This window comes from Canis aureus, chromosome 9 (genome assembly GCF_053574225.1).
Source record: "Canis aureus isolate CA01 chromosome 9, VMU_Caureus_v.1.0, whole genome shotgun sequence".
Classification (NCBI taxonomy): domain Eukaryota; kingdom Metazoa; phylum Chordata; class Mammalia; order Carnivora; family Canidae; genus Canis; species Canis aureus.
In genome coordinates, this window is record NC_135619.1 from 34,283,261 (window position 1) to 34,303,861 (window position 20,601).

General features: G+C 44.4%; 1 protein-coding gene and 1 non-coding gene across 2 annotated transcripts; both read right to left on the bottom strand.

Annotated features, from left to right (window-relative positions):
- Positions 1 to 9,285: 9,285 nt before the first annotated feature.
- Positions 9,286 to 11,826, bottom strand: LOC144319924 (uncharacterized). Its single transcript, XM_077908412.1, has 3 exons — positions 11,817 to 11,826; positions 11,014 to 11,575; positions 9,286 to 10,636 (listed from the first exon to the last, which is right to left on the bottom strand). Exons 1-3 carry the CDS (start codon positions 11,824 to 11,826, stop codon positions 10,291 to 10,293), a joined length of 918 nt encoding a protein of 305 aa, XP_077764538.1. The 3' UTR covers positions 9,286 to 10,290.
- Positions 11,827 to 20,495: 8,669 nt separating this feature from the next.
- LOC144321375 (U6 spliceosomal RNA) lies at positions 20,496 to 20,601 on the bottom strand. Its single transcript, XR_013387043.1, has one exon. It is a non-coding gene; the product is annotated as a U6 spliceosomal RNA (small nuclear RNA).

A 20,601-nucleotide genomic window follows, 5' to 3' on the forward strand; every position in this document is an offset into this window, starting at 1 on the left:
CTTTACTTTTCTTCCATTTTACTTTACTGTATCAGCTTGGGCTGCCATGACAAAACATCATAGACGGGGTAGCTTAACAGGGATTAATTTCTCAGTTTGGAGACTAGGAGGTCCACAGTCAAGGTGCTGGCCTGCTCAGTTCCCCACTAAGGGTGCTTTGTGGCTTGTGGATGGCCATCTTCTCATGGTGGAGAAGGAGAAGCAAGCTGTGTTTGTCTCTTAGACACTAATCCCATTGTGAGGCTTCATCCTCGTGACCTCATCTAAATGAATTCTCCCAAAGGCTCCACGCCCAAATACCACATCCATGTTTAGGACTTTGATGCTCATTTTGGGGAAAACAAATTGGTTCATAGATCTTAACAGGTACATTGTTGGGGGAAAGAAATATTTTGCTGCTTTTAAATTTCAAATTTTTTTTTTTAAATTTATGATAGTCACAGAGAGAGAGAGAGAGAGAGGCAGAGACATAGGCAGAGGAAGAAGCAGGCTCCATGTACCGGGAGCCCAACGTGGGATTCAATCCCAGGTCTCCAGGACCACGCCCCGGGCCAAAGGCAGGCGCCAAACCACTGCGCCACCCAGGGATCCCTGCTTTTTAAATTTCAAAAACAGTTGTGGATGACTCTGTCTCCTAATTGAGGTTTGCCAAAATTATGGTCATACATTCACAAGTATAAGGCAATCTTAGTCCACCTAGAATTCTAAGCTATGCTTGAAGTGTTTGTGGCATATAAAAGAAACACTTTGTTCAGTTTTTGCTTCATTCCTATTTTATGTCAAGCCTCATTTTTTTTTTTAAGATTTTATTTATTTATTCATGGGAGACACAGGCAGAGACGTAGGCAGAGGGAGAAGCAGGCTCCATGCAGGGAGCCTGATGTGGGACTCGATCCCAGAACCTTGGGATCACACCCTGAGCCAAAGGCAGGTGCTCAACTGCTGAGCCACCAAAGCATCCCAAGCTTCATTTTTTATTTTATTTTATTTTTTTAAAGATGTTTTTTTAAAATACTTATTTATTTATGATAGACATAGAGAGGCAGAGACACAGGAGGAGGGAGGAGCAGGCTCCATGCCGGGAGCCCGACGCGGGACTCGATCCTGGGATTGCGCCCTGGGCCAAAAGCAGGCGCTAAACCGCTGAGCCACCCAGAGATCCCCCAAGCCTCATTTTTTAAATGGTCATTTAGACCAGCATTCCTTAAAGATTAGTAGGCAGATTAAAAAGAGCCCCCCCCCCCTTTTTTTAAGAGAGATGAAGAGGTTAATTAAATTGCCACAGTAAAAAGGATGATGCCAGTTCTGTCTTCAAGCTTAGGGTTTGTCCACTGTTTCATGCTCAGGCATCCAGTAACCTGTTTATGCAGTTGCTTGCTTACCAGCCTAGACCTTTGCCTTTTCTCTTCCACAAGACATCCTGATTTGTCCATGTCCTCTTAAATTGTCACTGGTAGGGTCCAAAACTATGGGAAAACTCTGGTGAATACACTGAACTGGTTAATTTTTTAATGAAGTGGAGTTAAATTGAACTTCATGTATTTTCCTACTTAAAAGCTTAATTTCCAGGGAGCTAATGATAGCTTTTTTTTTTTTTTTAATTTTATTTATTTATGATAGTCACAGAGAGAGAGAGAGAGAGAGAGAGGGGCAGAGACACAGGCAGAGGGAGAAGCAGGCTCCATGCACCGGAAGCCCGACGTGGGATTCGATCCCGGGTCTCCGGGATCGCGCCCTGGGCCAAAGGCAGGCGCCAAACCGCTGCGCCACCCAGGGATCCCTAATGATAGCTTTTATGTACATTTTACATACTTAGGCTCATTCGATTCTTAATCTCCCACTTTTGAGATACATAAAATCTAGGAGGAGACCAAAACAAGTAGCTGACGCTACTAAACAGTGGACCTGAACAATTAAGCCTCACAAACCTCTAGGACAAGGTCAGTTCTCATCCCCATTTTATAGATGATGAAACTAAGGCTAATGAAACTGTAAGGAACCGAGATTAGATTCATAGCTGTGACTATTCCCAAAGATGTTGCTCCATAGCACTGTACTGTGTGCTGCTTTCTAAGAACAGCATCCTACATGGGCCTGTCCTGGGTGCCCAGGCAGGCAGTAGTTCAGCAGTGGTTCTGCTTCCAAAATTGTATACCTAGAAAGTCCAATCCATCTAACATGAACGTTAGGCAGGCCTTTCACGTGTTTCATGTCACTGAAGGAGTTTGCATTGGATGTCACTTTAAAGAGCTGGAGTTTGTGTCTGAAATGTACGTCCTTATAGTAGTTGATGAATAAGCACAGTTCTTAAACTACGAACCTAAAACCTACCTAGATTTTCATAAGCAAAGGTCAATTATGTTCAAAGGTGTCGCAGTTAAGAGTAGGTTTAAGATGTGGTTGTGAGAGTTGTCAGGAAAGGTCCTGGATCACCAAACCACTTGTTGTAGTCCTACCGATTATTAAGGACACTGGATATCCAGCTGCCCAGTAGTGGGGAAGACTTGGAGAAGCCCGTCAGAATGGCTGAGACAGAAGAGGTCTCTGTTAGCAGTGGAGGAGCAGCCAAGATGTCCAGGAGAACCGTACAGAGGGTGGGAGAGTCCAAGGAAGGTTCTGCCAAGTATGGCTTGACAGTTCTTTTTTTAAACTTGCCAGTACAGGACATGCTAAGTTAAAACATCTTAACCGTTGCCTAGTTACTGCAACACACAAAAATCCCAAGGACTAAACTTAATGAATACCTGGATCCTTTCTTGAATGCCCAAAGAAATCTTTACAAAAAAAAGACCAAAAGTACATGACTAATGATTAGGACTGGCACCCAGGCTTTTTATGGAAGTGGGATGAGGAGGATTAATGCAGACTAGGAAAAGCCTCTTTACAAACTACAGGATTTCTTATTTGAAAGGCAGTAATAAGCCTCCACCTCTGGTGAATCTCCAATAGAAATCTGATCAAACTCTAGAAGGCGACCCTATATGGTTTCAGTGAGCAATACAACTGCTGGGGATTCAGGGAGCAGAGTTTTGAGCTTTGAGCTCAGCTCTGTGGTGTGATTTGTTGCAATTGATTAGCTTCCTGTGCTCACTTAACCTTATCGTAAAACAGATCATAATGCTCAAAGTACCATGAAGGAAAAAAAGGAACACTTTTCCTTCCTTCTAGCCAAAGGGATCTAGGGGCACCTGGATGGCTCATGGTTGAGCATCTGCCTTTGGCTCAGGGCCTGATCCCGAGGTTCTGGGATTGAGCCCTGCATCGGACTCCCTGCAGAGAGCCTGCTTCTCCTTCTGCCCGTGTCTCTGCCTCTCATGAATAAATAAATAAATCTTTAAAAAAAATAGAAATCTATTTGGGGTAGTAGCATAACTAAAAGATTGTAGCTCTAATACATAATATCTAGATGAATATATATATATATATATATATATATATATATATATATATATAATATCTAGATGAATGTACCTTAAATTAGATTATCATGTTTGAGAGCTAAAAGTTACTCAATGTGGTAACATACATACTGAACAATTGAACACTAAGGTTGTACTGTAAATGGTCATATATCCCAGTTTGCCTGAAACAGTTCTGGTTAATGTTGTCCAGGTGTAATTAATAGCACCCTCACATTCTCAAAGTGTCCTGGTTTTGAGGATAAATTATTATATGGCTATCCTAACTATAACAAAAAAGAATGCAAGTGAAGATTTTCCGTATTTGTTTCCCAAGATACAAACCAATCCTAAAGAACGTGTTTTAACATAGAAGTTAATCTTTGAGTCATGTATCATTTGGGCTGCGATTCATACTGCATTTTATAAGAGTGAAGAAAAATATCCAAGTCACTTAAATGTAGCCACATTGTCTTCAGCCAGTCCCAAAAGCAAGAAGAGCACACATTCTACTTCTAGAATAGGAAACCATGCCTTTTTTAGGCTAAAGAAGGTGGACAGAGAAGGAGTGATGGGAGAAATACTTTTCTGGGCATCTCTCCAAGGGTTTCTGCCTCATGGCCTCAAATGTGTCTTTTTCCTCCTACTTCTGAAAGCAATTTCCCTTTAAGTTCCAAGTTTCTTTGTTTTTTTTTGTTGTTGTTGAACTTCTCACACACTGAATAGCACTGAAAATTATGTCCCAATTTTTGCAATCTTTTAGCTGCTGCCTACAAACATGACCAAATCTGTCGTGGAATTGTATTTCATTTCCTCCAGCCCTGGGTTGACATGAGTGTTTCTAATTCACAGTAATGGTAGGAAGGAGCAGACTGAAATTTTTTTCAAAAGGTCCATTAGTGGCAGGGAATAAATGATGAAAATTCATGAAACCACTTCAGAAATATCTGCTGGCTGGAGTAGCAGTTCTCACATTTTTGGTGTTTGAGACACAATTTTTAATACTGGAATTTGTGGCTCTCCTGTAAGGAGTGAATTCTTCAGGGGTTGGCATGCTAATATTCCACTAGTATTCCTATTTGAGTAGAATGTCTGTGGCCATGACCAAGTTCTCTCACATAGCTTCACAACAGAGTTCTTGCACGTTGTCAGAAAAGATTTTTCTTTGACATTGGCTTCATGGTGTATGCCCTCTTTCCCCCTGCAGTTTGAATCCTGCTCTTCGCCATCTGCAACGCCGCCAAATTAATGTTCTGACAGCCATTGCCCTAGAAGTCCTCAAGTCCCTAATTGTGACAAAAATTAATTTTGCACATTGACCACAATTTGCTGACACATTTGTTCTCAGCACACTATTATGCTGCAGTGGTCGTAAAGTTAGAAACAGCTCACTGAAAGCATCAGTTTGAACAGGATGTGAAACCTCAAAATACTACTAAGTTTGAATATCCATTTGCTGCCAGCCCCTTTCACAACAAAGTACCTGGGAATCACATCCGACTTACTCATCCAAAACGTATTGCTCTCAACTCTTATTCTTTATGTAATGAAGAGCGTGTTGGCACTACTGGGGGAGGGTCAGGAGAGGGTTGCAGCTGGGGAGGGGGGTACATGGAGGACTTGATAGAACTGATAATACTCTATTGAATGGGGCAATAGATATATATGAGTATTCTGTGTAACTCCAAAGATATAGAATAGTCTTTTGTATGTACAACTTGGATCTTCTTTTTAAAAGCATATGGGGCTTATGCATCTAATGTTGAAATCCTAGTGTCACCCAGATTCCGAGACAGGTAGCAGGCCTAACCTGAGCGGTAGCTGATTTCCCCAACCATTTAACAGCAGTGTGAGGCTGTGCCTATGCCTAGAGTGAATGTTTTTCCTTTACGCTAATAACTGAAGGTTTCAATTGCTTTAGGAAACAGATGGTTGTCATTAAGAACACAAAAGCATAAAGGGTCTGCCCAGTGATCTGCTCAGTCTAGGGTCCAGTCTGACAATGGAACCAAGAGATGTTTTGTGAAAGCATAATTGGTACATAAACCTCATATGCCAAAGCCAGCAATAGACAAATGGAGAAGCAATCGTAAAGCACGGGATTACATGAGACATTGTGTGGGGCTAGCACAAAGAGAATCACAGAATAAATAGAGCCCCACAAACATAGTAGGAGACAATAGGGATGATATGTTCCATGATGATAATTAGTGTAGGTGGAGAAAAATGAAGAAAATATAATGAGAGTAAGCATTGAGGCAGTGTAAATGCAACAGTAAAGAATCCAGGTTCTGGAACCTGATCAAGCTGTATTTAAATACTATCTCCACCACTTACTATATACATTACATTGAGTGAGTTACTAAACCTTTTGGTGTCTACATATCTTCAGCTATAAATGCAGAAAACAGTAGTTACTAACCCCATTGGGTCTTGAGAATTAAATGAAGTCATCCATGTTAAGCATTTAGTGCTTGACATCGGAAGCACTCAACAAATGTGAGCTTATCATGGGACCTGGAAAACATTTTTCTAGGTTTTGGGCCTGCAAGGATGTTACAGAGGAAAGAGAAAAGTTGAGCGAGCCATTTCCATCCAGTGTGATGTTACTGAGGCAGGAGACACAGATTCCTCTGCGAATACCCAATGAGCACCTAAGAGTTAAATGGCTACCATGTCTTAAGCACTATTGTGGGAGCCAGTCTCCTAAGGGCTTTAATCACATTATCGTGAGTCCTCACAATAACTTCAAGCCAGGGGTTAAGTCTGCTCCATCCAGTGCAGAGCTAGGTTCCTTCCCCTTTGTGATGCAGGTCTTTGTTAGTGCTTCAAGAAAAATTGCACCCCAGAAAAAGTCCTTTCAGAAGAGAAAGCACAAGAGACTGGTCCTCACCTTCTGCCACTTTGCCCCAGGCCATTTTTGCCTAATCACATCTATCCGTTTGGGGTGAGTGAGGGAAATCGCAAGCCCCAGGTGTGGGTATGTGAGTGAGTTTCAGCGAGAGATGCGAGGCAGGTCAGTACCCTGGGGAAGAACTGGTGGAAGTAGGTCAAGTGGAACTGCTGTACCTGTAAGGAGCTGTGTTCCCAATATTCCAGAGAATGTCCCCACACTGGAACGGTTTTTCTTGCATTCTTCTAGTGACATCAGCAGCATAACTGCAAATATGACTTGCTTCATGGCTGCCCACAGCTATACTTCCTTCATGCTGGGTTTTGGGAGAACCCACAAACTATTCACTGCAGAGTCTCAAGCTCACTGGAAACTGAACACCTCATACTTAAAAGGAAAATCATTGCTTTTCTGAAGCTCCTTTGCTCCAGATTACATAAAAGACTTTACCTGTGTTCACCGATGTCAACCACTACTCTGATCAGGGAATAGATAAGAGAGGCATTTCTGGGAATGAGTATCTAAGGTGAATCTTAGGAGGATCCAAGCCCTAAACAAAGGGAATTGAGAAGCCTTTGACCTAAGACAAAGGAAAACTGAACAGCCCTAAATTAACTCCAAAATATATCAGCACTGATGTTTTTGATCATTCAGCTGAGTTTATTAACCACTTACTCTCTGCCATATCTAGTAATTCAATAGTAAACTAGTCAAAACAATTTCTGCCCTCAGGCCCCTCACAACCTGGTGGGAAAGACAATCATTAAATAATGTTAACTACACTTGTGTAAGTGACAGGAGGAAAAAGCATAACTTAGTAGGTAGGAGTCGAGTAAAGCTCACCAGAGGAAACATTTGAGCTGCAGCATGAGGGATGAGCAAGTTTTAGGCAGGCAATAAATTGGGAGAGGGTGCCGGGAAGAGAATACAAGAGTGGCACGAAGGCCACCCTTGTGTGCAGGAAGGGAAGGAGGGGCCAGAGGTGGGAGTACCTGCCTACACGTTGATGTTGTTGGGTCAGAGGATGTGAAATGGAGCCAAATAGGGTAGAAGACATGATGGGCTCTACTTTTCCTCTGTGTTGTACTAAATGAAGCAAGCTATCTTCCCATTGATAAATGTGCTCCAATAAACTCAGTTTCAAGTCTTAAGACTCCCTTGACCATCCAGAATAATACCAAGGAGATCCTCTACATAAGAGATCTGGGTTCCCTGAAGTCTCAATAGGCATATTTTCCCATCCTGGTGGAAGAGGAAGTCTCTTTTTTATAATCTTAATATCTTTCAAAGTGCCCGCCTATGCCAAAGCACCAGTCTATAAGCCATTTGTGAAAAAATATTGTCAGCACTGTGCTGATTGGGGGAGGGGGCATCATCCCTGGATTTATTCCAAAGGGGAAATTAGAGAAACCCTTGATTGAATAGTTTAGTCAGCTCATACCCCCAGTAACTTCAATTTCCCTATCTTGCTTCTTGTCATAGTTTTCTATCTAACCCAGAAAAACAATGTTTATAAAGTATACAAGGTAATTTCAGATCAACTGCTTGGCCTACACCTACTATAGTAAACATCGAATTTCCCAGCACAGAGCAGTTCCCAAGGCAGCATTTCCCAAGATCTGTTCTGTAGAACACTAATCATTAGGGATGCACCCGAAGTAAAGGGGTCCGTCAGTCACTAAGGTTGAGAACACTACATGTGACATCCACTTATAGAAAGATACCACCACAGTAGTGTGTTAAGGCACTAACAAATCCTATAGCAAAGAAACCCAATATTTCCCACACATATGTAACTACAGGAACTCTGAGTAAGTGTGTCTCTAAGGCAAGACTACCTGAGGGCATTGCTTATTTTTTATTTAACATTTATTTAGTGGATACTATGTGCAAAGTAAGTGTGTCACAGAAAGAAGCAGCACTGATGGGGGAGGGCTTAGTACATTTGATGTATAGTTGCAAAATATTCAGTTCTATGGAAAATAAGAAATGAATGGATGAACTCACAAGATGCATCAAGTATAGATCAGTAATTAGTAATTAGAGCATGTGTGGGTTAAACATCAATGAAAAGGGCTACAGATCCAAGAGTACCTGAAGTAATAAACACACATGAGGGGCACCTAGGCACTATATATTCACTATATATTAAATATCAATATTCATGAATCCTTAATTCAACAACCCACTAGCTATACCTAGTTTGGTTCCATGAGGCTTCCATGGCTATTCAACAGACTACTTGACAAGCTACAACTGTAGCTAATTGCATCTCTCCAACAGAAGAAGTAACATTGATCCAGGACCCCCTTGCTGGAACCTCAATTCTAAAAAACAAAAAACAAATCCCCAGATAAAATAGACAAATGATTTGAACAGACAATTCATCAAAAAGATGAATTTTGCCACATAAGTGGCAAAAACAAAACAAAAAACAAAAAACATTTACCATGTCATTAGATAGGGCACCTCGGTGGCACCTCAGTTGGTTAATCGTCTGACTCTTGATTTTGGCTCAGATCATGATCTGAGGTTTGTGATATTGAGCCCTGTATCAGGCTCTGTGCTAGGCATGGAGCCTGCTTAAGCCCTCTGCACACTCCTCAGATAAACAAACAAACAAATAAATAAAATGTCATTAGGGAAATTAAAATTAAAATCACATAGAGATACCTTTTGGAAGACTGACTACACTAACTGTTATCAAGGATGTGGAGCAGCTGGAACTCTTTTTTTTTTTTTTTTTTTAAGATTTTATTTATTTATTCATGGGAGACACAGAGAGAGAGAGGCAGAGACACAGGCAGAGAGAGAAGCAGGCTCCATGCTGGGAGCCTGATGTGGGACTCCATCCTGGGACTCCAGGATCACACCCTGGGCCAAACCAGGTGCTAAACTGCTGAGCCACCCAGGGATCCCCTGAGCCACCCAGGGATCCCTTGGAACTTTTTTTTTTTTTAAGTTATTACTTCCTTTCATCTTCCCAACAACCTTATAAAGGAGGTATTATGATTTCCGTTAAGTTACTCACTCAAATTACACAAGCCAATGAGATGCTAAGCCAAAATTCAAACCTTGGACCATTTGACTTTGCTACCTCTTGTGCCCAAGATTGCGAATCCGAGAAACCACCAAGGAGCCGACACCGATGCAAACACACGAGGGTTTATTACAAGCTCGAGCTTGTGTCCAAGTGTACCCGACACAGCGGAGCAGGGACTTGGACCCCGAGGCTAAGAGGCGTAGCAGCTTTATGGGGGCCAGTGGCCCATGGGATACGCAGAAAGTTGCACAGTCATGTCGGTCCACACGCAGGTGGTCAATTGAATCACGATTCACCCTATAGTGACCATTTGAACTGGCCTCTCGCTCTGGTCAGAATCGGCGGGCAGTTTTGGCGGGCACAAGGCAGGTTACATTGTTATGAGCCGATTTCCGATAAGGGTGTGCCCAGCGGCTCGACTAGGGTGGGGCAGCGCCTTAAGCAATAAGCAGGTCATGTGGGGGTCATACAGGAGGTGGCGGGTGTAGCACAAAATGGAGTTAGTCCTGCTCTGCTTGTCCAGGGGTAGGGGATTTTTGTTAAATTTCCTGGGTCCCACATTCCCCCCTTTTTCCGAGGATCCTATGCAGGACCCAATCATGGTTCTGGGTTTCGGTCGAAAGAAGCAGTGGTTGGCACTGTCGCCTGAGTACCATGAGTCGGACTGTATTGACTCGGTCCTTGACAAACGCTACTGGTCTATTAATGAGGCAGGGTCCAAAGGTTGGAAAGAGGAGGCGGATGACGAGTGGGCCGGCCAGGGAGGATAACATGGTAGTCAGCCAGGGGGAATGATTAAACCAGGATTTGAACCAACCTTGTTGCTGCTCTCGCTCCCATTTACATTTCAGCAAAGAAGCAACATCCTACGTTTAAGGCAGCACATAACCCCCCCCGCCCCTTTGTTGTAAGAAGACTAAGTCTAATCCCCTTTTATTTTGAAGGACAACCTCAGACTAGGGAGTCTTGGAGGTGGGAAATAAGTGAGAACGGCACAGTCTTAGTGTTAGGGGATTGTCCTTGTCCGGTTGGCCTTTCCATTCTGGAACGAAGTCCTTGAGAACGGCGTGTGGGTCAGCTGGCTGGACGTGGGTGTAGTGGACCCAGGGAGTAATCCCGTCGACCTTGAGAGCAGTGGGAGTGGTCAGGATCACAGTGTAAGGTCCCTTCCAGCGAGGTTGAAGTGTCTGGTGTTGGTATCTCCGCACGTACACCCAGTCACCTGGCCGGTATCGATGGGGTTCCGGGGGCGGCCCAGTCTCATAGAGGGCCCTCAGCTTAGGCCACACCTGCTCATGGGTTCTTTGTAACATTTGGAGGGAGAAAAGAAGTTGGTGATCATCAAATTCAGCAAGCACCTCAGGTTTTAAATTGGGGATTATAGGTGGAGGAAGACCGAACATGATCTCGTAGGGAGTCAGTGCCATCTTATATGGGGAGTTCCTCACCCTAAATAGGGCGAAGGGGAGGAGAGTCACCCAGTCCCCGCCAGTCTCCAGGGCCAGTTTAGTTAAGGTCTCCTTAATGTTCTGTTCATCCTCTCTACCTGTCCTGAGCTCTGGGGCGTATACGCACAATGTCATTTCCAATCTGCCCCAAGTACTAGTGCCACTCCCCGTGTTACCTTAGAGATGAATCCTGGGCCGTTGTCTGATCCAATCCTAACAGGAAAACCATACCTCGGTAAGATGTCTTCCAGCAGTTTCTTGGTCACGGTCTGTGCTGTTTCATGTTTGGTAGGAAATGTCTCTGTCCATCCTGAAAAAGTATCTACAAACACTAGTAAATACTTGTACCCACATTTTCCAGGTTTTACCTCAGTGAAGTCCACTTCCCAGTAGGCTCCTGGGCGGCCCCCTCGGAGCCGGGTGCCTGGGTTAGATCCATGGGCGGTGGCATTAGTTAACTGGCATGCGTGACAGCTTGCCACAATCTGCTCGATCCTTGCTGGAGAGTCTTTAATAGTGATCTTTGCATGTCGTATGAGGTCTCCCATCTTCCTCGTTCCCATGTGAGGACTCCGATGCATTCTGGATAGGCCTCGCCGTCCCAGTTCCTCTGGCAAGATGATGCTGGAGTCTGCGGCCCTCCACCAGCCACGCAAGCACTGGGTCACAGGCAAGCGTTTGATCCAGTGTAAGTCAGCATCACTATAGTTGGGGGTGTCCGGCAGGGTCCGTGTCCCCGGATCGGGTAGCGTGGTAGCTAAGACCTGGGTCACCAAAAGGGCCGCCTCCTTTGCTTTTAAATCGGTTCACCGGTTTCCCCTGGCTACTGGCGTGTCTGCCTTTTGGTGCCCGGACAGCGGATGACGGCCGGGCCTTGGGCAGCCGGAGGGCCCTCAGGAGTTCAAGAATCTCCGTTTGGTTTTTAACAGTCCTTCCCTCCGCTGTCAGGAGCCCTCTCTCCCTGTAAAGGGCTCCGTGGAGGTGAGCGGTGGCGAGGGCGGACCTGCTGTCGGGGTAGATGTTTATTCGTTTACCTTCCCCCATGGTCAGCGCCGTGGCCAGTGCGGTCAGTTCTGTCCGTTGAGCCCACGATCCGGCTGCCAGTGGCTCCGCCCAGACGGTCTCCGCCTCCGTGGTTACTGCTGCCCCCGCATATCTGAGTCCTTCTCATTGGAAACTGCTGCCCACCGTGCACCAGGTGGCGTCCGCATTGGGCAGTGGCTGGTCCTGGAGATCAGCTCTGACTCCGTGCACCTGTGCCAAAATTTCTTGACAGTCATGCAGAGGGGGGGTCCCCGTCTGGGTTAGGGAGTAGCGTTGCCGGATTTAGGGTTGTTGGTGGAGACGATATTCGTCTTCTAAACTCAGGACAAGCACCTGAATCGGGCGCCCCTCCTTGTTTAGGACTTTTGCCCCTTCGGGGTAGAAGCAAATTTGTGCCCCCATCTTGGTGAGCAAATCCCGACCTAACAACGGGTAGGGGCACTCAGGGATGACCATGAAGGAGTGGGATACCCGGCCCATGCCGAGATCCACAGTTCTTCGGGTAGTCCATGAGTACTGTTTGGTGCCCGTGGCCCCTTGCACCTGTGAAGTCTTGTTTGCCAATTTCCCTTGGGGTTGTAATAAAACCGAATGTTGTGCCCCAGTGTCCACTAGGAATTCAACAGGTTGCCCCTCCACTCCGAGAGTTACCCTGGGCTTGGGGAGGGGTGTCTAACCCCGACTCCCCTAATCGTCCAGGTCCTCCATTTCCAAGTTCTTGGCAGGGGCCTTAGATCTTTTGTTAGGGCAGCTTTTCAGCCAGTGGCCCTCTTCTTTGCAATAAGCACATTGGTTTTTGTTCAGCTTGGGAGCTCCTAAAGGGGACCAGGGCCATCCTCCTTACCTGTCCCTGAAGCCAGCTTCTTGAGGTGCCTCCGTCTGTCCCGTGGGTCATCCATGGTTGTGGCCAGCAGGATCTTGGCCAGGTTTCGGGTCTCCTGGTCACTTAGTTTGGTTTGTTGTTCTTCCAGACTTTCTCTATTATTATAGACTCGTTCTGCTACTATCACTATGTCCTGCAAGCTCTTCTCTCCCAGTCTCTCTACTCTGCAATTTCTTTTTAATGTCCGGAGCGGCCTGGTTAACAAAAGCCATGATAATTGCGGCCTTTGTTTCCGGGGCTTCTGGGTTCATAGGGGTGTACTGCCTAAAAGCCTCTATGACTCTCTCTAAGAAGGCTGCTGGACTCTCATCCTTACCCTGTCTCACATCATAGACCTTGGCCAGCTCGGCAGGCTTGCGCGCGGCAGCCTGGAGACCCGCCCCTAGAGTCTGGCGGTGGACCCGGGGTCTCTCCTTACCTTCAGCCGAGTTGTGTGCTTTGGGGGGTAAAAATGGTTTTAGCCAGGGAGGGGGATTCTCGATCATGTCCTGCCAGATCAGGATGTAGGGCACCTGGTCAGGGTGGCCGTCCGGTTTGTCCCTGAAGATCACGGCCTTAACCTGTAAGATAATAGGTAGGTGGAAAGTTCCTTCTCGGGGCCATCCCACATCAAAGGTTGGCCATTCTGATATGCAATAAATTTGGAATCTCTCTCTCCGTATGTCTATGCTCAGAATATGAGCTCTTTCCCTAACATCCGAGAAGTGGGAGAGCATAAGAGACAGGGGAGTGGTGTCTGTCTCCCCCATTATGTCCCCAATCCACACCAAGACACAGACAGTAAAGACGATTAACTAGGACCCAACAACACAGACAAATGCACAAACAGTTAACAAGGACATAGTAACACAGACCAACGTTCCAGTGCGGCCGTGGAGACAAAACAGAAAGTAACCCGAAGGGCTGGCAGCCGGCCCTCCTTACAGATGAGGACCCCTGTCCTCCTTACAGACGAGGACTCCTGTCCTCCTACAGATGAGGACCTCCGCCCTCCTTACAGATGAGGACTCTGTCCTCCAGGCGGGGGCAAGGGACGTCTCCTTAAGACCCCCAGTCGATGGCCCGCCGGCGTGTCCGCCTAAGCCAATGCCGAGCCAATACAGATTGGAATTCCTACAGGTAAAAGTACAGTTTAGAGCTCTCAGAGAATATGCACGCAAAAGGTAGAAAAAGTTGAGTGCAGTCACCACACGTGAAACCCTCCGGATGGGGTCCTGGAGGTCTCTCTGATCCCAGACGAGCCCCCAAATGTTGTGCCCAAGATTGTGAATCTGAGAAACCACCAAGGAGCCGACACCGATGCAAACACACGAGGGTTTATTTATAAGCTCGAGCTTGGGTCCAAGTGTACCCGACACAGCGGAGCAGGGACTTGGACCCCGAGGCTAAGAGGCTTAGCAGCTTTATGGGGGCCAGTGGGACTGTAACATACACAGAAAGTTGCACAGTCATGTCGGTCCACACGCAGGTGGTCAATTGAATCACGATTCACCCTATAGTGACCATTTGAACTGGCCTATCACTCTGGTCAGAATCGGCGGGCAGTTTTGGCGGGCACAAGGCAGGTTACATTGTTATGAGCCGATTTCCAATAAGGGTGTGCCCAGCGGCTCGACTAGGGTGGGGCAGCGCCTTAAGCAATAAGCAGGTCATGTGGGGGTCATACAGGAGGTGGCGGGTGTAGCACAAAATGGAGTTAGTCCTGCTCTGCTTGTCTAGGGATAGGGGATTTTTGTTAAATTTCCTGGGTCCCACGCTACCCACAATCATAACCTCTTATTAACCTGGTTTAAGGAGGCCCTCAAGGAATTTGCAGTCCAGTAGAGAGACACCACCCTCCAACCTATAAGAGAAGGGGAGAAAAGGCAGAAATTTGGTGAAAATGAAACTAATTCTTGCAAGGCTCCAAACTAGACTGTTGACCCAGTGGCATAGGTTCTGGATATAGAGTCCTGGTGCTTCTGTCAGGCCACTGGACAAGGGGGGGATTGAGGAGGGATGGGAAGCCTCTGTCTAGACTAAAGGAGATTGGAACATGCACACTCAGTTCGGACAGCCCCACCAGTCAGGGCTTCTCCAGTTTCTGCTATGTTAAAGACAAACAGAAGCAACTGAGCAGACATTGCCTTGTCCCATTTCAGGAGTTCCAAGAGAGGTTTTTAATGCAAAGTTCTAAGATTTAGAACCTTAGATGAGTCCTTTCATTGCTCAGTATTTCCACTTCCTCATCTCTAAGATGGGGAAGTTGAACTAGGTGTTGCCATTGTTCCTACTATGTCTCACATGCTTTATTCTAGCCTGTTTTTATGGTTTTCCCAAAGAGAGTATGAAGGCTCTGATGGCCATGCATGAAACGTCTAGTAGGATGACTTGACTTCTCTCAGCAGCTCTGCTGACTACAGGGAAATGTACTGAGATTATAAAACAACATCATTAACTAAAAAGGAATATCATTAACATTGGATGCCTTTATATTAATAATTACTTTTTTCATTATAGAAGTAATAGAGGTTAATTATAGGCATTTTAGAAAATACAGACTGTGAGGAAAGAGTTAACACAGCAGGTATGGTTGCTTGCTCTTTACATGTCTTTTTTTTTTTTTTTTCCCCAAAGGACTCATGATTAACTCTTGGCAGCCCTTAAGAGTGTTCTCTGAAAAAAAAAAAAAAAAAAAAAAAAGAGAGTGTTCTCTGTGTTAGTAGTTGATGGATTTGATATATATTCCTGGCCAATGGACCATACCATAAGTGCTTCTAAGGTTGCTTTGCACAAACATCAAGATCAATAACGTGTACCTAGTTTCATTGTTTGGGTTGAATTTTGATCACCATAGTTGGTGGCATACATAGCAGAATATACCTATGTGACCAGCCCCCAATAAAACCTTTAAACTCTGAGACAAATAAACTTCTCTGGCCAGACATTCTGTGGGACATTAACACATGTCCCAGAGTTAATGGCAAGATAAAAAGAGTACTCCCGTCTGGCCTCAGATAAGGAATATTTGGACCAGGAAAGACATTGCAAGTTTGTGTTGAATATCTCTGGAACTCATGTGTGCTTATCATTTTCCTGCCACTTTTGCTTTGTATCCTTTGCTATAATAAATCTCATTGAGTCCTGTGGGTCCTTCTGGTGAATCACTGAATAATACACAGATAAATATATAAAAATATATATGTTGATATATACAAATTAATCAAAATCCTTATACCTGGAGATAACTACTTGGCTAACTTTATTTTTTTTAAAGGTTTTAATTAATTAATTAATTAATGATAGTCACACAGAGAGAGAGAGAGAGAGGCAGAGCCATAGGCAGAGGGAGAAGCAGGCTCCGTGCACCGGGAGCCTGATGTGGGATTCGATCCCGGGTCTCCAGGATCGCGCCCTGGGCCAAAGGCAGGCGCCAAACTGCTGCACCACCCAGGGATCCCTTTGGATAACTTTATTTTTTTATTTTTTATTTTTTTGGATAACTTTATTTATTTTTTTTTTAAAGATTTTATTTATTTATTCATGATAGTCAGAGAGAGAGAGAGAGAGAGGCAGAGACACAGGCAGAGGGAGAAGCAGGCTCCATGCACCGGGAGCCCGACGTGGGATTCGATCCCGGGTCTCCAGGATCGCGCCCTGGGCCAAAGGCAGGCGCCAAACCGCTGCACCACCCAGGGATCCCCACCTGGATAACTTTAAAAACAAGTTTTTGACCAATCAAATCATCTCACAGAAGTCCTAAATTGTGGGAAGGCAAACAAAACTGCTAATTAAATGGTAAATTGTGTCATGGAGTGAAAATTAAAATTTATGGAAGCCTCGTGTTAGGACTTAGAATAATTTTATTGTGTTAAATGATTATCAAGATTTACTGAAGTTTGCTTTTGTAAAATAATAATGGTTTGATCTATGACTTAGCCCTTTATTTGGAATCCAACTTTTTTTTTTTTTTATGGTGAAAAAATTTATATTTAGATTTATAGCCGGCTGGACTCAGTTTAGATGATCCCAATTTTGTTGGCAACATCCAAAGCATCATAGTCAGGAGCCAGTCGAACATATGCTTTCTTCTCTCCATCAGGCCTGCTCAAGGTGTTGACCTTGGCCACATCAATGTCATAGAGCTTCTTCACAGCCTGTTTGATCTGGTGCTTATTGGCCTTGACAACCACAACGAACACAAGTGTGTTGTCTTCTATTTTCTTCATGGCTGACTCAGTAGTTAAGGGGAACTTGATGATGGCAAAGTGATCAAGCTTGTTTCTCCTGGGGGCGCTCTTTCGAGGATTTTGGGCTGCCTTCGGAGACGCAGGGTCTTGGGTCGTCGGAATGTAGGTGACGTGCGGATCTTCTTTTTTTTTTGTGACTATGCACGCCTTTCAGCACCGCTTTCTTGGCTTTGGATTCGGCTTTGGGAGGGGCAGAGGCTTCCTTCTTCCCTTTGGCGCCATCTTCGTGAAAGGTGGAATCCAACTTTTAATCCTGATTGGGTTCCTATAGGAAGAGACAGGACACTTTTTTTTTTTTTTTTTTAAGATTTTATTTATTTATTCATGAGAGACAGAGAGAAAGAGAGAGAGAGAGAGAGGCAGGCAGAGGGAGAAGCAGGCTCCATGCAGGGAGCCCGAGGTGGGACTCCATCCCTGGTCTCCAGGATCACGCCCTGGGCTGAAGGTGGCTCTAAACCGCTGAGCCACCCGGGCTGCCCAAGACAGGACACTTTACAAGAAATGGCTTTATAATATCACCCAGGAACAGACAGTGAAAAGCAGAGACTATACTTGAGGGTCTGGGGGAAAAGAGGTGGGGGAGTGAATGAGACTAGCTACTCTTCCATGTACCCCTCATCCTGTAAGTCATCCTTCTTTGACAGTTTTCATGACCTTAGTAATAATAATAATTAATAATAATTACTACTAACACCTGTTGAGTACTTATTCTGAGCCAATTTCTTTTCTTTTTCTTTTTTTTAAGATTTCGTTTATTTATTCATGAGAGACACAGAGAGAGAGAGGCAGAGACACAGGCAGAGGGAGAAGCAGGGTCCACGCAGGGAACCCAATGTGGGACTCAATCCCAGGACTCCAGGATCACACCCTGGGCCAAAGGCAGATGCTCAACCGCTGAGCCACCCAGGTGTCCCTCTCTTCTAAGCACATATTTTCTCTTAATCTTCACAACAGTCTCTTCAGTAAATGTTACTATTTCTTCCTTTATACAAATGAAGATACCAAGGCGAAGTATAATTAAGTAGCTAGTTTATGAAACTAGTAAATGAGATGGTACTGGGACTTGAACCTGAACTCAGAAGGTCAATACTTTGTGTACCCTTATATTTATCCAAATGAGATGTCACTGATAAAAATGGGCTTTGGAGTTAGGTTTTGTATTAGGGTTTTCCAGGGAAACAAAACTAAAAGATACACACACACACACACACACACACAGAGATTTATTTTAAAGAATTGGCTCACAGGATTGTGGGGGCTGACAAGTTTGGAATTTGCAGAGCAGGCTGGCAAGATAGAAATTCAGGGAAGAGTTGATGTTGTAGCCTTGTATTTAAAATCTGAAGGCTAAACACTTAGCCAGGTTTCTATTTCTGCAGTCATGAAGCAGACTTTATTCTTCAAGAAACCTAGTTTTTGCATTATGGAGGTAAAAAAAAAAAAGTCTATCGATTTAAATGTTAATCACACATACAATACAACCATCACAGTTCTGAGTTTTCTCTTTTGAAGAAAGAGGTGGATCTCAAAATGTGATTTGCTCACATTTGAGCCAGCTCCCTCCCAAGTTAAAAACCAGTCCCAGGAGCTGGCCATCCCCTTAGCCATAGCCATGCAAGTGTGGGGTTGGCCAGAAGAGGGCACTGCCTTCTACTTGTGTAACCATCTGCAAGGGAACCAGTAGGATGGAAAAAAATGTTGACACCACTTTAAACTGTTATTTTTTACAGTCCCTGATTTAGCTTAGCATAGCCTTTGGTAAATAAATGCTGTGAGCTTTTAGTTGTACTTGGAGACCAAATAACCTCATTGACAATACTCACATTTTACGTTCAACAATGCAGGAAGACATGGAAGGATTGTGTCCTTTGGCCTTCCTGGTACATTATAACTGGTTCAGTCAGACAGAACCAAACCAGTTTTCTCTAGAGTAAGCCAACTCAGGCTGATGCAGGGGGAAGGAAAGAAAAAAGCTAGGGCATTTGGCACCTGAGAGAGAGAACTGGGAGGACCCCTGGGGCGGCTGAGGAATCTTTCAGCAAGATACAGAGGATGGGTTTGGGAAGTTACTTATTGTGTCTGGGTTTGAGAGAATAATATTGCAGGCCCCTTTGGCAATACAACTCTGTCTAGCTGCGCAGTTAATCTAGTCTCTGGATTCTTAATTGGGAATGGAAATCCACATAAGTATAGTTATTCTTTAGTTCTCATTAATAATTAAAAATCTCCCTTCCCTGCTTCCATTTTAATGACAACTTCCATTTGTGCAGCTTGAAATTTTGCAGAGGGCTTTTCCATCCTACAGCAAGTAATAGAGCCGGTACTAATTACTTCTTATTTACAGCTGAGGAAACACGGGGTAAGGGCTTTGCTCTGGCTCCCCTGTAATCCAAGCCTTAGAGGAGATCAGAAACCTGGGGCTTGGGATGCCTGAGTGGCTCAGATGTTGAGCATCTGCCTTTCGCTCAGGGCGTGATACTGGGATCCAGGATCGAATCCCACATGGGCTCCCTGCATGGAGCCTGCTTCTCCTTCTGCCTATGTCTCTTCCTCTCTGTGTCTCTTGTGAATAAATAAATAAAATCTTAAAAAAAAAAAAAAAAAAAAAGAAACCTGGGGCTTGATCTTAGCTTTGTGCTTTGTCCCCTATCAAAAATATATTCCTAACTCTCATTGACTGCTATTTCCTGGGTCCATTAAAGCTGAATGTATGCAAACACTGTGAGCTAGTGATTCCACTTGTAGGAACGTGTGCAACAGGAATGAGGGAATGAGCACCAATAGATAGGTGCAATACTATTCATACCAGCATAGCCAAAACAGAAAACAACCCCAAATCTCATCAACATAAACTGTGGCATATTTCTATCATGGAATACCATAGAGTAATCCGAGTAAGTGACCAAGATCTATACAAAATATGAAAAAACAGGCAAACACATAAAGTGTTAAGAGTCAGTTTAGTGCTTATATCTCAAGGACGAGTTACAGGGGTGGGGGGTGGGGCAGTGGTCCTCTAGGGTGCCTCCAACATTCTACTTTGTGACCTATGCAGTGGTTACCAGGGTAACATAGGTGTGTACACTTTGTACAAATTCACTAAGCTGTACATTTACAGTGCATGTGCTTTTCAGTATCTGTTACATTTCAAGAAAACAATTTTAAAATACGGATTTGTCTAAATAAATCACTTTGGATTTATAAGCAAACTTTAGAACTGCCCAAATGTAGCTTATCCCTGATTACAGCAGATTTGTTTGTTGCTTTGCTCTAACAGTGACCACATTACCATTCCCCAAAGAATTTCCAAAGCACAGAGAGAGAGAGAGAGAGAGAGAGCAGGTCAACAGCTGCCTTTGCATTTGTGCATGCAAGAATACATTTCAGGAGGGCTGCCCCCCAGGAAGTTCATTCCTTGCCTCCAATACTAAGAACATGTATTCTTTCTGTGTGTCCAAAAACTACAGAAAAGGAAACATAGAAAACGAAACATCCAAGCAGGATAAGCCAAACAGAAAATAGCTCATCGAAATGAAAAAGCTCCCTTTTTAATTTTATTTTTTATGGAATGTTTCACAAATTTGCATTCATCCTTACGCAGGGGCCATGCTAATCTTCTCTGTATCATTCCAATTTTTTTTTAGTAAATGTGCTGCCAAAACA

Bases quoted from the DNA above. Each gene is read 5' to 3' on its own strand.
- LOC144319924 (XM_077908412.1), bottom strand. The intron at 10,637-11,013 runs GTATGGTTTTCC...AATGTTACAAAG, and splicing joins CTGGAAGACATCTTACCGAG to AACCCATGAGCAGGTGTGGC.